This window comes from Hemitrygon akajei, chromosome 9 (genome assembly GCF_048418815.1).
Source record: "Hemitrygon akajei chromosome 9, sHemAka1.3, whole genome shotgun sequence".
Lineage (NCBI taxonomy): Eukaryota > Metazoa > Chordata > Chondrichthyes > Myliobatiformes > Dasyatidae > Hemitrygon > Hemitrygon akajei.
The window spans coordinates 55,042,885-55,065,120 of record NC_133132.1 but is presented as its reverse complement, the minus strand read 5'-3'; the positions used below and the strand labels follow the sequence as shown (position 1 = coordinate 55,065,120).

At 43.1% G+C, this 22,236-nt stretch overlaps 1 protein-coding gene across 6 annotated transcripts in view; it reads right to left on the bottom strand.

Annotated features, from left to right (window-relative positions):
• Nucleotides 1–22,236, bottom strand: part of LOC140733135 (uncharacterized) — an 81,545-nt gene that overhangs the window by 15,203 nt on the left and 44,106 nt on the right. For 2 of the 6 annotated variants that reach the window (XR_012100229.1, XM_073056033.1), the window contains exon 4: nt 316–373. The exons of 2 other annotated variants lie outside the window; for them this stretch is intronic. Coding sequence is in view for 3 of the 4 variants with exons in the window: in XM_073056033.1 (XP_072912134.1) it covers nt 316–373 (58 nt within the window). In the remaining variant the exon portion in view is untranslated. The remainder of the gene's footprint in view (nt 1–315; nt 374–22,236) is intronic. 2 more of the 6 variants (XM_073056032.1, XM_073056031.1) reach the window with 1 other exon arrangement.

Sequence of the window (22,236 nt, the reverse complement as noted above, 5' to 3'; positions counted from 1 at the left end):
TCCTCAACCTTTCAGCAACAGCTTCTTCCCTTCTGCCATCAGATTTCTGAATGGACAATGAACCTATGTACATACATCACTATTAAATATGTTTTGCTTTCTTTTTAATTACTTATTAATTGCTTATTTTATTTAATTTCTAATATATTTCTTATTATAATTTATAGTTTTATTATTATGTATTGCAGTGAATTGCTGCTCAAAACAACTAATTTCACAACATATGCCAGAGACATTAAACCTGAATCTGATTCTGAGAAAACCAGGCCTAAAGCAAATCACAGAGATATGAAGAAGTTCTGACTAGACACATACTCACTCTGATTTTGATAACTCTTGTTTTGGCACCACAGTTTTTCTTCATTAACATCTTCTATAAAATATAAAATTGCAGGATTTAAGAATAGATTTTAAAAGGAATCCTCCTGGATTGTTTATAGAGAAACAGCCACACTACATCAGTGAATGGCAGACACAGAAGGTAACTCAAAATAGTGAATAAAGCTGCCTTACGTATAGTAAGAAAGTAAGCTACATAATCTGGCTGTTGCACATTAAACTTTCCTTGATATACTGTACAGTACATACAGGTGTGTCGAGCCTGCCTTCCAAATATACATTCGTGGGTTTTATTTCTACATTCATTTCACCCACTTTCATTTTTTTAAAAATGAGGGGGAACGAGGGTGAAGTGGCAGTATCTGTGGAGGGCATGTTTCAAATTTTCTCTTTACTCTATGTAGACCTCTCTACCTCCATCAACACCAACCTCACCCCAGATTACTCCAACCCTTTAAGGACATATCATTCCTACTCACCTGCCATTGACCAGTCTTAGTCTCTGTTAGATGTTCCCCTTGGAAACCCCCTGCATCATCCAAAATTTTATCCTGACTACCTACCTGAAAAAATTCCAAATGGCATAAAGCTTGTTGAGGACAGGTGATAAGCAAGTGGCCATTGGGGTATACTATCACAATAGGGCAGTAGGTTGGGGGTGGGGTGTGTGTGTGTGTGTGTGTGTGTGTGTGTGTGTGTGTGTGTGTGTGTGTGTGTGTGTGTGTGTGTGTGTGTGTGTGTGTGTGTGTGTGTGTGTGTGTGTGTGTGTGTGTGTGTGTGTGTGTTGCACAAATAAATGCTTCCAGGTGTCTGCTGCATGTGTGCAACTTGCATGCAGTGGTGTCATTGTGAATGTTGACCGTTCTTCAAAGGAACTAGCTTAGAAAACCCAATACATAATTCTTAATTAATCGAAGCTTGCACTTTGTTGTTTCTGTACAAACAACAACTTAACTATGTTGCCCACAGGCCAACAGCGATTGTAAGGGTTGTATATATGTGCATAACAGTGCATTGAGTGTGTATGTGGGCCGGTATATAAATGTGTTTCATGTAGTTGCATCTGCTTGCAATTGTATGTACACGCATGTGTATCTGAGTGTGGGCCCGTGTGTGTGTATATATATGAATGTCCACATGCATCAGGGTGCGTTTGCTAGCATCTCTGTGAGTGTGTGTGTGTTGGATCATACTATCTCTGGGGTCACTACATAACTACGCTGTTCCCTTGCTGTCCTTGTTCCTTCTCTCGTTTCCCTTGGCCACGCAATCCTTAGCTCAACATTGTATTCCCTCCTCCTTCACTCGCCTCGCCAGGAATCCCATTCCCTTGTGTTGTCAGGCACTGCTCCAAAAAAAAACATTCTCTATATTACCACTTAATTCCTTAATTTATTAATTAAAAACTATGCTGCTACTGAAAGACAAGAACGTTTCTAAATGAGAGGCTCCAACACCCATTTACTAGCCAACAACAATGGTTCCATAGCACTAGACAGAGAAAGGAGAAGAGTTCTGCATGAATTTATCAATTAACTATCACTGGTAAGGAGATTATCTGGTAGTTATCACTCTGCTCTTTGTGGTAGTTTATCATGTGCAAGTTCTGACATTTCAAAAGCACTTTAATTTCTTTGGGTACCGGGGAACACTGTGGGTTATAGAAATTTATTTCATGCCTCTTAACAACATCTTGCATTTATGTTTGTTCATTTGTTACGTGCCGTGTCGTATGACATGGGTGATTGTGGTCTTTCCATGACCATCTTAGCAAATATTTCTGCAGAAGTGATTTGCCATTGCCTTCTTCCAGGCAGTGTCTTCACAAGATGTGTGACCACAGCCCTTATAAGTACTCTTCAGAGACTGTCTGCCTGACGTCAGTGGTCATGTAACCTGGACTTGTAAAATGCGCCAGCTGCTCTTATGACCACCCGTGGCTTCACGCGACCCTGATCATGGGCTTGGTGAGGGGTTTAGCAGGTACTACTCCTTACCCAAGTGTGTTCTATAGACTAGCAGAGGGAAGGACGGCCTTACACCTCCTTTGGTGGAGAAGTATCTTCCACTCTGTCACTCACATTTATGTAGCACCTTTAAAAGACTCAAATACTTCAAAGAGGGCATGTGCCAAGCAAAACTTGATTCTGAGCAACATGTGGTGATATGAGGGTGAATGATTAATGTGTAGCAGAGACTAAGTTTTAACAAGGATTTTAAAGGAAAAAAAAGAGAGGTGAAGGAGTTAGGGGGAGAATTCCAAAACTTCGGCATTTGCTGATGAGGACTGACGCAATGGTGGAGTAAGATCAGGGATGAGGGTTAGATGTCGAAGTTTAGTAATGGTGTAAAGACACGAGATGTCAAATGCTGGAACTGGGAGCAAAAAAATACCAAACTGCTGGTGGAATTCAATGGGTCGGGTAGTATCTGTGGAGGGATATGGGAAGTGATAGGTGGATCCAAGTGATGAGGGGTTTATTGGAATATAGAATCAAGTGGAGGAAGGAAGAGTGGAAATAGGAACAGAAACTGGGAGATGACTGCTGAGCACAACTAATGGCTGCAGATGGTAGAATTGGATGGGAAGGGAAGGTAGAGCACAGAACAGAATAAGGGAAGTGGGGTGAGCAGATGGGAACTTGGGGAGAAGGGAAGGAGACAGAGAGTGATAGTAGAGGCTTGTTTTCTTATTTGGGGACCTGTACTGTAGGGATTAGTGCTGGGTAATGTGATGGACAATGAAAAAGGTGTCCAAGGTTACAAAGGGATGACAGAAGGAAGCTAACTTGGGCAAGTGGAGCATGATGCACTGTGGGAAGTTAAATTAGGGCAGTGACGAACAGGATCCTGGGGAATGTTGTGCAGCAGAGAGACCAAGGGGGCACAAGCACATAGTTCCCTGAAAGTGGTGACCTAGGTAGATAAGGTAACAAATGTGGCACGTGGCACACTTGCCTTTATCAAATGTGGTACTGAGTACAAGAATTAGGACCTCGTCACAGATGTAGAAGACTTCGGTAGGACAGCACCTAGAATAATGTCTGCCATTCCTGTCACTCTACTGTAGGAAGAGTGTGAATAAGCAAGAGGGTGAAGAAATTAATCACAACAATGTTACTTGGAGTGGAAGGCTTGAGCTATGAAGAGAGATTGGACAGGATGGGACCATTTTCTCTGGAGTAAAGGGAATTGAGGAGTAACTTAGAGAGTTTAATAAAATCATCACAGGCATGAATGATCACAATATTTTTCCCAAGATCGAGTATAAAATGGTGGGGGGGGGGGGGGTACAGGCTTAAGATAAGAGGGGAAGGACAAAGGGGATCTGAAGACAAACAAGAGAAAATCAGCAAATGCTGAAAATCTGAGCCATCCTGCTAAAGGGTTTCGGCCTGAAACATCGACTGTACTCTTTTCCATAGATTCTGCCTGGCCTGCTGAGTTCCTCCAGCATTTTGTATGTGTTGAAGGGGATCTGAAGGGCAAATTTTGAACAGAGAAGGTGGTGGGTATGCAAAATGATCTGCAGAGGAGATGGTAGAATGGGTACAATGACAGTGTATAAAAAGCATTTAGACATAAACATGGATAAGAAAGGTTTAGGGGATATTAGACAAATGCTTGTTCCTTCCACGCACACATTTCCCAGCCAGGGTAAATATTTCAAACACTTGTCTAATTAACTTCCTTTGTAGTTTTATATTCTGAGATATCTCCACAAACTCCTAGGACAGGGCCCCCAACTGTTCTCATGCCATGGACCCTATCATTAAACGAGAGGTCTGAGGGGTCTGTTCTAGGAAATACAAGGATCAAAGTCTGAGTCAACTCAATCTCACAGGAATCTGACTAAGGGAGCTTTGCCTTGCTCTGCCCAAGTATCTTTCTCCTTCCTACATTGGGAGACAGCGGTGGAATGGTTAGTGCTGCCAAAGGCACGAATGCAGCGAGCCAGGTTCAAGCCAGACCCCCACTACTGTCGATATGAAGCCTTGACACTTTTCCTGTCACCACCTTTTGGTGGTGACTCCCTAGTGACAGTGGCTGATAGAAATGGAATTAATTTAGGATTATGGTAAAAGTGTGGTTGATGGTCAGTGCAGACTCGATGGGCCAAAAGGCCCGTTTTCATGCTGTATCTATAATGTATATTGCCCTGGAAAAGAACATTGAGCTAAGGCCCAGGAGTGGGGCAAGGGGGTCTTCAATTAGGTAGAGTTTGGTCTTTGTGTTTTTATGCTATGCAGGCAAGACCCAAAGAGAAGACTGCTTATCCTATTTGTCTTCAGGCAGGCTGTCAAACACAGACATCAATCCCCTACTTAATTACAATCCAGTCTAGAAAAGGAGTGGTGGGTGGGAAAATTTACAATGACAGAGACCAATTACACGAATTATAAGACAACCATTAATTTAATGACTTGTCAAAGGGAGTCTGAGTCAATTGGATCCGACAGGGTTACAGATCCCTCCCGCCTTGAACTGGTTTAACAGCTGCTTCCAACAACTGGGAGAACAATGGGGGAGATTAAACAGATCACAGCCATAGTGGAGGGGAGGAGATAAGAGGGGAACAGAAGACAGTTGTGGCTAAGGTGCTGGGGTGCTCATCTATGTGTGATGTACAATCACTTAGACACCTCAATAATCTGCATGGTTGGGTGATCAGGGGCTGGGGGTTGGATTTGGTACAGTTTATCTGAGGCCATCTGAACTTCAATTGAGACATCTGCTCTCAAGTTGCTTGCTTCTTCCTTCTTAATGTTTTCCCTCTGTCTAATCACCAGTGGAGAACCAAACACCAATTATAATCTCTCTAATCTGTTGCTAAACACAAAATCCACTGCAAGCAAGCAGTCTCCATACAGGACACAGGCAGGGTCACAATCTGGTGGAAACTTAGTTCTGTCTCGCAGCATCCTCCCTGAAACAAACCCAGACAAAGGGGACACAGACTCCTAAGACTTGTAAATACCTTACAAATCCCTGGTACGGCAGCTTAGGTTTGGCAGGCTGATTAAGTACTCATTTGTGGCACAGTGGGTAGCAGCCATGTTCAGGAGATTCAAGGTCATGAGTTCAGGGCCTAGCTTGGAGTCAATTTAAAAACTGATGCTGGTATTTCAAAGTAGTGTTAAGAGAGTTTTGCATTGATGGAGGTCCTAATATTGAAGAAAAAAAAGTAGTCTTCCTTGAAAATCAAACATGAGGAAATCTGCAGATGCTGGAAATTCAAACAGCAACACACACAAAATGCTGGTCCTGACGAAGGGTCTCGGCCCGAAACGTCGACATCGCTTCTCCCTATAGATGCTGCCTAGCCTGCTGTGTTATACCAGCATTTTGTGTGTGTTGCTTCCTTGAAAATTTTAGTTTTGGACATAAAAGATACAATGACAATTTTAATCCAGGTCACTGATCAACATCTATTAAATGTTAGCAGCAAACTATCTGCTGGAGGAATTCAGTGGGTCGAGCAGCATCTTTGGTGGTGGGGGGGGGGGAGGTGGACAGAAATGGCAGTGTGCTGGATCAAAGGGAGAGTGAACAAGGGAAATGGCCAGTATAAAGAGGAGGGGAAGAGATGAGGCATTGGGTACGGTAATTAGAGGACTGAGGAGGGGTAAAGGATGACAGGCAGTTTGAGCCAAGTAGGGAGAGGAAGGGGCAGAATTAGGAGAGAGAAAGAGACAGGTGAGTGATAGACAGATGCAGGCAAAAAAAAAGACTGAAGGAGCCAGGGGGAGGAGAGAGGAAGGTTGATCATTAAGAACACCAAAGCCACCAGGGCTAGAATCTGATAAGGAGGTGATAATGTCTATTAATCATTTCCCTGATTGTTTCCACATTGTTGTGTGTGGGAGCTTGCTGGGCACAACTCAGCCACCACATTTCCCAAGTCACTAGAGTGGCCTGCAAATCAGAACAGGACCTTATGATCTGGAATTATCCAGTTCTGAACTGGAACCCACTGCCCAGCTGGGGTGGTGAAATCTGAATCAATTAGGGCCTTCACAGAATTGTACTACAAAAGCAGGCCCATCAGCACCCCCAATTCCATGTCAACCTTTCTGCTCATCTACAGTAGTCCCACTTGCCTGTACTTCAACCATATCCTCTATGCCTTGCCTATTTAAGTATCTGTATTCTTGTCTCCTGCACATTGGTTGTTTGTCCACCCTGTTGGGTGCAGTCTTTCATCGATTCTATTATGGATCTGGGCTCTACTGAGCATGCTCGCAAGGAAACATATCTCAGGGTTGTATACGGTGACATCTGAATCTGAATTGACTCATATACGTGTATTTTGATAATAAATTTACTTTGAACTTTGAAGTTTAACACATTAGGGACACAGACTGAATGTAATAGGTGGAAGGAGTAGTGGGACGTTGAGGAAATCCCTTTCCCCAGGCGGTGATGAGGGTTGTCGAGCTTACAGACAATGAGGGCTTGGAAGTCATGGTGGAGAGACAAGTATTTGGAACATTTAAAAAGTATCCAATGATCATTGATGCACAGTAACCAAGAGGCAATTGGACTAGCTTAGATGGGGAATCTTTACCGGATGGGCTGAAGGGTCTGTTTTCATGCTGTATAACCTTGACTTTATGGCTCTATAAAGTAGGTTAAGTCCTTATCAAACAGGATAGACAAGATGGGCTGAGTGGTCTCTTTCATCCTATCAGTTTCTATGAACAGAGAAGGACACAAAGAAAAGGAAGGAGTAGTGGTTGAGAGGAACTAGGTTGCTGAAGCATCTCGTCCTTAGAGGTGGGTCCTAATGAAAGAGCAATTGGCAGTAGCACTTTGATGGACGGATACAACTCCAAAGCCCTCCCCCAACAAGTTGTCAAAACATGAACTCATCCAAACAAACCCGGACCTAGACTCGAGATCTGCGCCCTTAATCTGCGGACAGTAGGAGGATGAAAACAGCATCTGTTTACGCCAATCATTAAATAGTCGGAGGACTCTTGAGCTGAACCAGGCCATAACAATGGGACCATATGTCGGCACACAACTACATGCCTGTAATAAAGCTTAAGCCGATAAAAAACAATGGGTTCTTCAGAGGAATGTGGTCTTGATATTTCTTTGTCAAGATCCAATCAGCTCTAATGTTGTGGGATGTTTGATAAACAGACATACACACACTTATATATACGATATGTACACACAAAAACAAATATATACACACACAGAGGCACATACTTTTATATATGCACACCCAGAAGTACAGATACACATATGCATACATAAACACACACACACTTACTCATTCTCTCTCACCCACAGAGATACATGTACACAAATGCATACGCACACAAATTACATAGAAACATGTACTCTCTCTCTCTCACACACACACAGTAGATATTGTTCAGAATGGTGGTGAAAGAAAAAGTCAGAAAAGAGAAAGAACGCAAATAAAAAATAGTGGCGTGGGCGGTGTTACCCCTGCTTTTGCTGTTCTTGTCATTCTAGCAGGTACAGATCATGGATATGGAAGGTGCTGTCTAAGGTGTCATAGTCAAAGAGCACTACAGCACAGAAACAGACCCATCGGCCTATCTGGTCCATTATTCTGCGTAATCCCATCGACTCGCACATGGGCCATAAGCATCGACGCCCCTCCATCCATATACTTATCCAACCTTCTCTTAACTGTTGCAATTGAGTTCAGATCCAACACTACTGCTGCTAGCTTACTCCACACACGCATCGCCCTCTAAGTGAAGTTCCCCTTAAATATTTCACCTTTCACACTTAACACATGACCTCTAATTCTAATCTCACCCAACCGCAGTAGGGAAAGCCTGTTTGCATTTACCTTATCTATACCCCTCATAACTTTGTATAGCTCTATAAATAAAATCTCCACTCATTCTCCTACATTCCAGAGAATAGTCCTAACCTATTCCCTATAATTCAGGTCCCCAAGTCCTAGCATCTTTGTACATTTTCTCTGTACTCTTTCAATTTTATTGATATCTTTCTTGTAGGTAGGTGAAAAAAACAGCACACAATACTCCAAATTTTGCCTCATGAATGTCTTCTACAACAACGTTACTTCCCTACTCTGTACTGAATACTTCCATTTATGAAGGCCAATATGCCAAATTATGCTCCCCTTATGACCCTATCTTCCTGTGACGCCCCTTTCAAGGAATTAAGGATCTGTATTCCCTGATCTCTCTGTTCTTCTGCACTCCATGCAAATCCTCCCAAAGTGCAACACTTCACATTTGACTGCATTAAGTTCCATCTGCCATTTTTCAGCCCATCTTTCCAGCTGATATAGATCCTGCTACAAACTTAGATAACGTTTCTTGCTGTCCAACGCAGCCCCAATCTTGGTGTCCTCCACAAATTTGCTGATCTAGTTTACTACATTGTCATCCAAATTATTAATATAGATGACAAACAGCAATGGACCCAGCACCAATCCCTGTGGCACTCCACTAGTTACAGGCCTCCAGTCAGAGAAGTAACAATTGATTACCACTCTCTGGTTTCTCTCACTAGGTCAATGTTGAATCCAATTTACTACTTCATCCTGAATGCCAAGTGACTGAATCTTCTAGACCAGCCTCACATGCGGGACTTTGTCAAAGGTCTTGCTAAAGTCCTTGAGGGTGGTGGGGTGGAGTTACATCTCTACCAAAGAAGGTATATGGTTCTCTTTCCTGCTACTATCCTGCAGGTCACCCTTAGCTAAGGTGTAGCATCCATTTAGCCCCTCAATCAGGGTTACATGAAGCCATGGGAGCAGCTGGTGCATATCAAAAGTCCTGCCAGGCAGCCAATCACTGAAGAGTATTGATGATGGATGGGGTCCCTTACCTGTAAATACACTGCCCAGAAGGCAACAATGGCAAGCCACTTCGGTAAAAAATTTGCCAAGAACAATCATGGTCATGGAAAATCCATTATCACCTACGTCATACTACATGGCACATATTGAATGAACAAAAGTCCATACAGACAATATCCACTGCCCCCTTCTCCATCAGCTTTACTGGTGAACTCCTTGAAAATTCTGTAGGATTGGTTAGCTATGACCTACCATGCATAAAGCCACGTGGAATATCCCAAATCAGGGCTTGTGTATCCAAATACAATTACAATTTCTGCACTTCAAGGTCTGCGGCAATACCTCGTCAGGCCCTGGGAACTCATTCACCCCATGTTTACTCCAGTTCAGTTTCTGGTCAATGGTAACCTCTCTAACAGTGGTAGTGGGAGAATCAGCAATTGTAATACCATTGAATATCAGGGGGTGATAGCTGGGTTTTCTCTTGTTAGATATCTCCATTGCCTGGCACTAGTGTGGCCCAGATATTACTTATCACATACTAGCCCAGGCCTGGATATTGTCCAGAACTAGCTGCATTTGGGTGTGGACTGCTCATTACCAGAGACCATGAATGATTGCTGAACGTTCTGCAATTATCAGTGTACTTCCCCACTCTGACCTTCTGATTGAAACAGCTTTAGGTGCTAAAACCCAGGACAATGTCCGGAGGAGCTCTGTGAAGTGATGTTTTGAAGGAAATCAACAAGTAATCCTCCACATTCTTCAATGATTCACCATCCTCTGAGTGAAGATATCCCTCTCCTCTTGGTCCTAATCAGCCCACCCCTTACTTTGAAACTGTGCATCTAATCCTGCATCCAGCCCAATGAGCATTTAAACTATTTTATAAGTTTTAATGTGGTCAGCTCTCATTCTTCTTAAGTTACAGTTACTGTCTATTCTCATACTGCAAACCCACTTTTCCTGGAAGCAGTCCCTCGCTAGTGAATACTCCCTTTCTGAGGTACAAGCTGTAAAATGATGCACACAATACTCCCGGTGTGGTCTCACCAGGGCCCCATATCTTCACAGCTCCTCCTCATTATACCACAGGGTTCCATTCCTACAGCTTTGAAATATTGCAGAATATTGGTAGTTCAGGTTGGCTGTTTGGAAGTTTGGTTGATTGCTGAGCTTGGCAAAATATTTGTAGACTTCTGGCTCCAATCGAGAAGCCATCATCAGTGCACAGTTGAGGTGTTCTCTCCTCAGAATGCCGGCTTGTATACTCCTCTGCGGCCCAAATGGATATTGATAGACGTCATGATCTGGTTGGCTGCTTCAAAACACTTGTGAACAGTTTAGCAGTAGAAGATTCTGATTGGCTAGCTTCACTGCCGCAGCGATTCTTTGATTGCTGACATCATTATATCCCTTTTCTCCATTAGGGTTCATATACCAGATCTATGTCGATGTATTTCTTGATGGATCCAAGAACAAGACGAGGTCAAGAATTTCTTTGAGTGTGATTCTCCACAGAAGAATCCATCACCAACACATCAACACAGATCCAGTAAATGAACCCTTACAGAAAAAAGAGAAACATTATCAACAATCCATAAGGCATAGAAATAGAATGAGGCCATTTGGCCCATCGAATCTGCTCCGCCATTTAATCATGGCTGATCCTTTTTCCCCTCTCCTCAACCCCACTCCCCGGCCTTCTCCCTAATAAGACATAAAGTTTTTCCAAACATAACTCTGAATATTTTCATAATGTATTGCCAGTAATCTCAGGATCTGGACAGTGAAGCAGACACTCCCAAAGGGCCTCCCTCAAACTTAGCCAATCAGAATCTTCCACTGCTAAACTGTTTACAGTGTTTTGAGTCAGCCAACCAGATCACTACATCTATCAATATCCACTTGGACTCCGGAGGAGTATATAAGCCGGCATTCTGAGCAGACAACGTCCTCATCCACGCACTGATGATGGCTTCTTGACTGGAGCCGAAATGTCTGCCAACATTTGCCAAGCTCGGCGATTAACCAAACTTCCAAAATTCTTAGAGCTGTTCCTAACCCAAGTGGTTCACAAGTTGGAAATGCAGACATCCAGCAATATATTATTGAAAAAAAACATAGGTCAACCAAGGGCAATGTGTAGTTAAATCAGGGTTTTTAACTCAGCCATTCAGATATTGGCCTGATCTGAGTTCTCGCATGACAGAACATACCTATGGTTCCCAGCAGCCAGGAAATCCATTCCCCTGTCTCCGAAATGCTCAACAGTATGTACCCATCTAACGGGGGGGGGGCTTCACTCCTGTTCTCAGATCCTCTCCTCATACAGGCTAACATACCATTTGCTAAAGGTCAACTGATGCCTCTACAGTCAAATCAGGGCTGCAGAGGAAGTTGGCATGGGGAAAGGGTAACTCTGCCATAAACCAGTGAACGTCAGACTCGTGCTGTACATGTCTAAAGCCTTCAGACAATGCAGCATGGTGGCCTTTCCCTTTGTATAGTTTCTGTGTTGCCCAGGCTGTGTAACTGAGTCTTCAGGCAGTTGGACCTGTCCGCTTGCGAATTAAACCAGGGTTATGCAAGGATAGATGAGCAAATCAGCTCAGGTTGGCCCAGTGTGGTTACCAGGCTCATTGCGCAATCCCCTTTGCCCAAAGATTAAGCTCATCACAAGTGAAGGGGCTCGTTCTGAATTCACTCATTCCCCTTCACTTGCGACCCCTTTAGTAGTCCGAGGTGACAGATCCTTCATTAGGATCGGGGAAAGTCAACTTAATAACTGTACATTTTTTAAAAATCTGACGATCAGTGTTGGCTGTGGGTCTTGGAGTAAGGTGAGGTGAGGGTGTTCTTCATTGTTTCCACTGTCTGGACAGAAGCTCAGCGTGCCACTCAGTTCAGAGCAGCTCAGCCTTTGAACTTGTTCTCTGGGCCCTGAACCGAAATTTGCTTTGATTTTGGCTTTTTTAAAATTTTATTTAGAGTTACAGCGGTGTGTAGGCCCTTCAAGCCACACTGCCCCAGCAAACCCCCAACAACCCCAAATTGACCCTATTCTAATCACAGAATGATTTATAATGACCAGTTAGCATACTTGGTGCTCCTTTGGACTGTGGGGGATCCCCAGAGTACCCAGGGAATACCCCCACATTCCATGGGGGGGACGTACAGAAACTCCTTACAGAAGGCATCGGAAATGAACTCCGAAATCTGACGCCCCCGCCCGTAACAGCGTCACGCTAAGCTGCCGTGGCAGTTTTGTGCCCATCCGGATTGTGTCAGGGGAGGCACTCGGAGCCGAATGGATGAGCTACTGCAGTGGATGTGATAAACAGCGCACACTGCTTCATTGTTTACCAGTGGAGGACAGGGTGGAAGACCGCCAGTCAAATGGGCTTCTTTGTCTTGGATGGCGTTGAGCTTTTGAAAATCAATTCATCCCAATGAGTGGAGGAATTCCATCCTACTCCTGGCTTATGCCTTGCAGAAAATTAAAATTGGGAAATCATAATGTAGGATTCTTGCCAGGATCCCTAGTCTCTAACAAGATCTTTTAGCTACTGTATTGATATAGCCAGACAGTTAAGGCATCCCAATGTGTGTCAATGGAAATGGTTAGATCTTTTCTGGATGGAAAGCATCACTGCCTGGCACTTGTGTGCTATTCAACAATACACTGAACTTTGCTGCCCAAGTCTTGCGGCAGAGATAGGCCTTTCGTCCCCTCATCCCTGCTCTCCCATTCAATGAAGGTCTTTAACTTCAATATCACCTCACTGCGTTACACCCATATCCCCTTAATATCAGAAAATCTGTCTACATCTACAAGGTTTAAAAGACATTTAGATGAGGGTACATGGATAGAGAAAGTGTGGCTGTATATGGGCCAAACATAGGCTTTGGGCCTGCTCCGGGGTTTGGATCTAAGGACTCACTTTGGTTTGAAACGTGTTGCTCACTTTTATTGTTTCCATAATTTGTGTTTTATTTCCCTTTCTCTGTGCATCAGGTGCACACTGGTCTTTGTTTTTTTTTAAATTGGGTTCTTTCAGGTTCCTTGCTTTGGGACTACCTGTAAGCAAACAAATCTCGAGGTTCTATAGTTTATACATTATTTTATAATAAACTCTGAAACTTGAGTATGAAACTTTGAAATGTGGGTAAATGGTCACCATGGGTAAATTGGGTCAAAAAGTCTGTTTCAGTGATATAGAATTCAATGACTCTGTCTTGACTATGGACAATGGCAGCAATCCAAAGCTTTCCTGGGTTAAGAATGCCAGAGACTCGCTACTATCTGGGTGAAGGAATTCCATGCCGTGAATGGCCAGTCCTTTGAGACTGTGATCTGTTCGAGTTACTGCTGACAGGGGTAACATCAAAGTCGAGGGTGAGGATGCACAAGCTATCGATAGATTTCTTTGCCTTCAGCTTCCCAATGTCACCTTACTTCTGCTCCCATCATAGTGGTGTAGTACGCACAGCTGCTGCCTCACATCAGCACAGACTTGGAGCCTCCTTCCAGCTCTGTGACTCTACAACATTACTGCAACTTGTCTTGGTAAACGTCCAGAGTTTCTACTTCCTGTTGACACAGAACCAAGTATCACAGGCCAAGTATAACTGTGATACTTCAGTTTATCTTTTAGGTCGTAATTTTTTTCAATGCAAGCAATCGCAACAGACTTTGTCAATATTCACCCGGTGTTATTTACCACAGGGGCTTTAATTGAAGCCTAGATATACTTAAATTGTATATGAAAGCAGGCACACACAAACAAGAGTTGGTGTCTAGCATATCAAAGGCATCTATCTCAAACTCTCCAGTGAATTCTAACATTCAGTCATCCATTGAAAATAAATTGCAAACATTTACTATGGTCATTTGGGCATTCCAGGATACAGTGTTTCTAATGGAATGATCTGATCCACTACCCAGATTGGACAGTGAGGTAAAAGGCGATGTTGGAAGGCAGAACTGAGGACCTACCATTCAACTCCTCTCCCTCCCCCTGACCCCCCGTCTCTCTGGTCTAGTATGAAGAATGCAGAGTTAGGAAACAAACTGCCAGCAAGTTAAGCAAATACACCCAACCTTCAAAATGTTTAACAAATCTTGCATGGGAACAAAATGGTTGGAATGAAATGTCAGCTCTCCCCAGTCAGAAGGTGTTCCACTGCATCCATTCTCAGATAATGGCTGATAAATAATAATCTCATAAACCTCTCTGCCTTGCACTTCCCCCTTGGTTTGTGGCAGAGCTTCTGGTTACCTGCCCCAATATAGCTGACCGTGAAGGTTATTTTGATGGAATTCCAGTGAAAAACCTTGGGGCACCCAAAGACATGAGGAAAGGAAGCAACATGAGTTCACTGACCCATGACTCTGATTTTCACCATTCAATAAGTTCATACTGCAATCATGTCCCACACACATTCCCACTCAGTCACCAAATCCCTCACAAACTTATCAAGCCTTTACCACTCATCATCTCGGCAGTGGGTAGAATCAAATGGAGGAGTTTGATGTCAGCATAAAGTCAGCAGGCTAAAGGGCCCATCCTGTGCGTTAGATTCATGGATTCATAGAGCTATGGAGCTCTTTTGTCCATCCATGCCAACCAAAATGGCGATCTGTGCTAATCCCATTTCCCTATGTTTGACCCATATCCCTCCAAACTTTTCTTATCCATGTACCAATCCAAATGTTTTTTAAACACTGTAATTGTGCCCACCTTTACCACCTCCTCTAGCAGCACATTCCATATACCCTCCAGTTTCTACATCAAAACTTAGCCCCTCAGATCCCCAACAGCTCTTCTCTTCTCACCCTAAACCTATGCCCTCTAATTTTAGACCCCTCTTATTCCAATTGCCCCTTTTGAATGAAGGAACAACATTAGCTATCTAGAGAGATATGTTAATACTCAAGCATTGGAACTAATTCCTTGCATAACACTAACATCTCCCATTTTTAAATCAATCCTTCACAAGTCTCTCCCATCGACCCTATGTCTGGTTTTACTTCTGCAAAGCAACCTGGAATATTTCCCATGTTAAAACTTATTATGTAAAAACAGTTTGTTCCCAAGGCGCACTTGTCTTCACAATGTCTAGTAAACCATTCAGCTGTGACATATCTTCCTGTCTTATATCTGGTGAGTGCATTCAAGAGGTATGCAACACTGCAGCGAAGCAAAAATCTGTCACTGATTGTGGGAGCAATTTAAAGTGGTGACTTACTTTATTGGACCTGGAAGGGAAATCTATTTTGCTGAGTAGTAAAGCATTAAACCCACTTATAAAAATTGGATTTCTAACTTCATTACCCCGAGACAATTCTTCACCCAAGTTCGCCTTCCAAAGATGACTGTCAGCAAAATATTGAAGATTGGATCGGGTATTAGTTTCCCTCTTGTGCAGTCACAGATTAAACTGGTGGCAATATTAGGAGTTTTCAGCAGATCTATCTTATCTTTCAGCTGCAGGAAACTGGAGTGCATCCAGAAACACAAGTCCAAGAACCACCATCACACCCTGTGTAGGATTTGAGTGAAACCGCGTAGCAGCTGAAACTTTCAGTATGCAAAGGTTTCAGTCTTTTACCAGTGGTTCTCCATGAGGGAGCCCATGTTTGATGGGATACAAGCCACAGAGTCATAGAGCACAGAAACAGGCCCTTCAGCCCAATGGGTCCTTGCAGACCAACATGTCCTACAAATAAGGTAGTGAATTCAGCCCAGTACATCACAGGTAAAACCCTCCCAACCATTGAGCACATCAACATGAAACGTGGCTGTAAAAAAAGCAGCATCTATCATGAAAGATTTCACCACCCAGGCCATGCGCTTTTCTCACTGCTGCCATCAGGTAGAAGGTACAGGTGCCTCAGGACTCGTATCACCAGGTTCAAGCACATTTACTACCCCTCAACCATCAGGCTCTTCAGCAAAAGAGGATAACTACACACTTTCTATTTTGGTGTTTCTACAACCAGTTATCTCACTTTAAGGACTCTTCAACTCATTATTTGATATTCATGCTCTCGTTATTTATTGCTATTTATTTATACTTGCTTTTGCACAGTTTGTTGTTAAGAACATAAGAGGTAGGAGCAGGAGTGGCCCATCTGGCCCGTCGAGCCTGCAACGATCCTGTTTACAGTTACTGTTCTATAGATTTGCTAAATATGCCTGCAGGAAAAAGACTCTCAGGGTTGAATGCAGTGACATGTATGGACTCTGATGATAAATTTTACTTTGAACTCTGTTATTGATGCAAGTTAATTCTACTTGCCAGCATTTGACCCATAACCTTCTAAACCTTTCCTATTCATGTATCTGTCCAACTGTTAAAACGTACCTACCGTTAAGAGTTGTTATTGTACCTGCCTCAACCACTTCCTCTGGCAGCTCATTCCACATACATATCACTCTCTGTGTAAATACAATGCTCCTTAAGTTCCTACTGAAAGTCCCCCTCTCACCTTAAACCTATGTCCTTTAGCTGTTGATTCCCCAATCCTTAAAAAATGGTTGAGTGCATTCACTCCATTTATGCCACTCATGATTTTATACACTTTGGTAAGCCAGCTCCCCCTCTCTTACACTCCAAGGATAGGAGAACTATGCAGTCCAAATTCGCCTATAACTGAAACCCCAGAGTTCTGTTAAAATCTTCGTAAATAATCTTGGTACTCTTTCCAGTTCAATGAAATATTTTCTCTAGCAGGTTGACCAAAAGTGAACAGAATACGGCCTCACCAATGTCTTCTACAACTACATTTTGACCTCCCAATGTCTATATTCAATGGCCTGATTAATGAAGGTCAGCATGCCAAAAAACTTCACCTGTGAAGTTTATCTTTACCTGTGACTCCACTGCCAGAGAAACCTGTACCTAATCTCTTGGGTTCTTCTGTTTTTCAGCATTCCCCAGGGCACAACTGTTATATATGGAAGTCCTACCTTGACTTGACTTTCCCAAATGCAACACCTTGCACTTATTTGAATTGATCTTCTTTTCCCATTCTTCAGCCCTCTCATCCAGACAATCAAGATCCCCCCGCAAATTTTCATAACTTTCTTCATTGTCCATTGTACCATCTATTTTCTAGTCATAGTCATCTGCAATTTACAAATCATGCCTTATGCATTCTCATCCAAATTATTGATACAGATGGCAAATAGCAATGATCCCAGGGCTCCTGAGGCACACCACTAGTCACAGGCATCCAAGAAACAAGAAACAACCTTCCATCATCATCCTTGGCTGTTTACCATCAAACCAGTTGTGTATTCATTTAGCCATCTCTCCCTATAATCTATGCCATCTAACATTCCACAGCAACCTACTTCATGGAAGCTTATCCAAGCCCTTTCATATAGACTACGTTTACCACTCTTTATCAGCCTTCTTCATCACATCAGAAAACTCAATCAAGTTCAGAGAACGTGACCTGGCGCACACACAAAACTGTGCTGGTTATCTCCAATCAGCCACACTTTTCCAGGTGTATCAGTATCTTATGCAGAGCAGATTTGATGGGCCGTATAGCCTAGTTCTGCTCTTATGTCTTAAGGTTTTATCTCTCAAAATCCTGAGCATAAAATGTTGTTAGTCCCAAACAAGCACTAAGTTTATTCACAGCTTCAGATGCCAACTAGGCACATTGAGTGGCACTGAGATTTGCCTTAAAACAGCCACTCTTGGGCTTTCTCCGGTGATTTCAGGCTTTCCACAAACTTTCTCTACTTATTAAGGGATCAGGGAAACATGTTGTGCCCATCCCTGAATTCCCCTCTGAATGCTCTCAATACTACTGTTTTGAGAATTCCAGGATTTAAACCCAGCAATAATAAAGGACCACTGATATATATATATATATAGTCATAGAAGTTGCAGGCAGTTCTGGTTGCCCCATTACAGGAAGGATGTGGAAGCCTTTGGTTGGGGGGGGGGGGGGGGGAGGAGGGTAAGAGGAGGTTTACCAGGATGTTTCCTGGATTAATGCTGGAGATTAGATTAATGTTAATAAAATAGTGAGGAGGTAAAAATTTTTATCACAGGGTAGAAAGGTAAAAGAACTAGAGTACATGTATTTAATACAAGAGGGGGATACGTTGGGCAAGACTTTTTTAGAAACATAGAAATATAGAAAATCTACAGCACAATACAGGCCCTTTGGCCCACAAAGCTGTGCTGAACATGTCCTTACTGAGAAATTACCTAGGGTCACCCATAGCCCTCTATTTTTCTGAGCTCCATATACCTGTCCAGGAGTCTCTTAAAAGACCATATCGTATCCATCTCCACCACTTTCGCCAGCAGCCCATTCCATGCACTCACCACTCTCTGCGTAAAAAACCTACCCCTGATATCTCCTCTGTACCTACTCCCCAGCACCTTAAAACTGTGCCCTCTCATGCTAGCCATTTCAGCCCTGGGAAAAAGCCTCTGACTATCCACACAATCAATGCCTCTTATCATCTTATACACCTCTGTCTGGTCACCTCTCATCCTCCATCGCTCCAAGGAGAAAAGGCCAAGTTCACTCAACCTATTCTCATAAGGCATGCTCCCCAATCCAGGCAACATCCTTGTAAATCTCCTCTGCACCCTTTCTATGGTTTCCACGTCCTTCCTGTAGTGAGGTGACCAGAACTGAGCACAGTACTCCAAGTGGGGTCTGACCAGGATCCAGTAAAGCTGCAACATTACCTCTCAGCTCCTAAAATGGGATTTTTTGGGATTTTTTGTGGGATTTTTTTTATATACACATAAGATTTTTGTGGTTCTTTTTTATACACACAAGACAGGCTGCCAGGAGAAGTGGAAGGAGTCACAATAATGATGTTAAGAGGCTTTTGGACAGACATGTGAATACGTGGGGATGGAGGGATATGGATCATGCACAGGCCAAAGTGATTTGTGTTCAGTGAGGGTATCATAGGCTGAAGGCCCTGTTTCTGCCCTGTACTGTTCCACATTCTATGTAATCACACAAACCCCTTCCGCCCAATCAATTAATTTTGACCATCAAGCACTCAAATGCATTCTTCCTAAACCAGTCAAACTTTCCCAAAAACATCTCCAGGTTCCACCACTCACCAACACACTTGTGGCAATTTGCAGTGAACAATACACCAACATTAAAAAAAACAGGAGCAGGGGTAGGCCACTCAGTTCTTCAAAGCTGCCCTGTCATTCAATGTGATCTTGGTTAATCTACACTGGACTCAACTCCTCTTCTGTGCCAATCTCTATAAGCCCCTAAACCTCAAACTGTGAAACATTTATCCATCTAAATCAGGGATTACCAATCTGGGGTCACGAAGCCCTCAGTTAACAGTAGGGGTCCAAGACATAAAAAAAGATCAGGAACCCCTGGTCTAAACCTAAATGTCAACATATCTTTGGAAAGTGGGAGGTACCTGGAGCATCTGGAGGCCATTCAATGGGGAGGATACATAAACTGTACGTACACACACATTGAGTTTCCAATCACATAACATGTCTCTGCTGTTGCCACAAATATGGTGGAAGACTTCAAAGTGAGGAAAAATTGCTCAGAACAGAGTTGTACCCCACACTCCACTCCTCTCTGAAACCACCCACAGTTCATTTACAGCAACAACAGCCAGGTCAGTGGCACCGTGGCCAGCCCCAAGGCTCAGCAGGGAAGGGTAAAGGTCAGGCAGATCGATCAACAGTGTTAGGAGACTGACAGCAGATTCTGTGGCCACAAAAGCAACACCAAGATTGCATGTGGCCTTCCAGGTCCCGAGGTTGAGGATGTCTCAGTGTGACTGCAGAACATGCTCAAGGTGGAGGATGAGCAGCCAGAGGCCGCGGTGCACATTGCCATCAATGACATAGTTAGAAAGGGGAAAGGGGTCCTGCAAAGTGAGTAGAGGGAGTTAGAGAAGAGGCTGAAAAACAAAATCTCAAAAGGTAGCAATCTTTAGCTTACTCCCAGTGCCACGTGCTAGTGTTTTTGGTTTTTTACATACTGTATATCAAAATAAACTTTATTCATAATAAAAAATATTTACAACCACACAATGCCTTTTCATTCTTACATTCTTCAGTCAATGCATTAAGAGTTTTTTATTACTTTCATTAAAACGAACAGGACTGCTGCCACTCACATGGCCTCCTGAGGTGGTACTCTACTACAATAATTGAGGGCTTCCTCTTCTAACCGGGCCCCTTCCTGTCCATTAGCAGTAGAACCTTGTACTGTGGTCCTTCCCCAAAGCGCCCTTGCGGTAGCTGCACTAAGTTTTAGTGCCATTCTCAGCACTGTGCCAGTCTGCAGCGTTCCTCCACAGACATCTCAATGGGCTGGCAGACCAAAAGGGTCTATCATTCACTGTGTCCTAGCTATATACACGGATACGCGTGTGCGTGTGTGTGGGGGATTGAGGGGAAGGTAAATATCATGACCAGTAAGAACAAGCAGGAACGAGGCAATAGGCAGAATGAGGTGGTTTTAATGCAAGGAGTATTATAGGTAAGCAGAATGAACTTAGAGCATGGATCAGTACATGGAACTGTGATGTTGTGGCCATAACAGAGGCTGGTTGAGAGAGGGACAGGAATGGATTCGTAATGTACCAAGTTTTTGATGTTTTAGAACAGGAGTTCCCAACCTGGGATCCACAGACCTTTTAGTTAATGGTAGGGGCCCCATTCCATAAAAAAGGATAGGAATGCCTGCTATAGAAGGAGGTAAATGAAGGGGGCCTGTTTGCACTTTTGATCAGGGACAATATCACAGCTGGACTCAGAGGGGGCAGAATGGAGGGTCCATCCATGAGTTGATTTGAGTAAAACTCAAAAATAAGGAAAGTGCAATCACGCTAATGGGATTATACTACAGACCATTCCCTCCCCTTAACGACATTGAGGAACACAAATGCAGGAAGACTAGTAAAAGGTGTAAAAGGGTTATTGTAGTAGGTGACTTTATCTTCCCTTTAGTAGGTTTAGATGGGGCAGAATTTGTTAGGTGCATCCAGATGGGTTTTATAAATCAATATGTAGGTAGTCCTTCATGTAGCCTGGGTCCTAATTACTAAACCTGGGTTGAGTAATGAGCCAGGAAAAGTTACTGACTTTCCAATGCGAGAACAGATTTTTACATAGTAGGGGAATTAAGGGTTATGGGGAAAAGGCAGGTCGATGGAGCTGAGCTTACGGACAGATCAGCCATGATCTTATTGAATGGCAGGCAGGCTCAATGTGCCGGATGGCCTACTCCTATTTCTTAGGTTCTTATGTCAGGGAACAGCGATCACAATTCCATAAGTTTTAAGATAGCTATAGATCAGATTCAGAATCAGGTTATTATCACCAGCATGTCATGAAATTTATTAACTCAGCAGCAGCAGTACAATGCAATACATGATAATATTGAAAGAAAAAAAGTAAGTATATATACATGTATTAAATAGATTAAAAAGTGTAAAAACAGAAATAATATATTTAAAAGTGATGTAGTGTTCATGTGTTCAATGTCCATTTAGGAATTGTATTGCAGAGAGGAAGAAGCTGTTCTTGAATCACTGAGTGTGTGCCTTCAGACTTCTGTACCTCCTTCCTGATGGTGACAATGAGAAGAGGGCATGTCCTGGGTGATGGGGAGAGGGGATCCTCAATAATTGATGTCACCTTTCTGAGGCACCGTTCCTTGAAGATGTCTTGGATCCTATGGAGGCTAGTACCCACGATGGAGCTGACTAATTTTACAACTAAAATTTTGCAATTTTACAAGATACACAAAAGTATGCACCTTGCAAGTGAGTGTTAAATTGGAGCAGGAAAAATTATGAGTGTATTAAGCAAGAACTACAAAAAATTAATTAGGAAGAAATGTTTTTGGCAAGTCCACTTCTGAAATGCGGAATGTGCAACTGCAGAGTGTACAGGTGCTCCAGTAAGGAGGAAGGACAAGCATGGCGATGTAAGGGAACACACACATACCCTTCTACATAACCATTCACTCCAACACATAGCCCCTTTCATACTTATACCCAGTTGACACTGTACACCATTGCATCTAG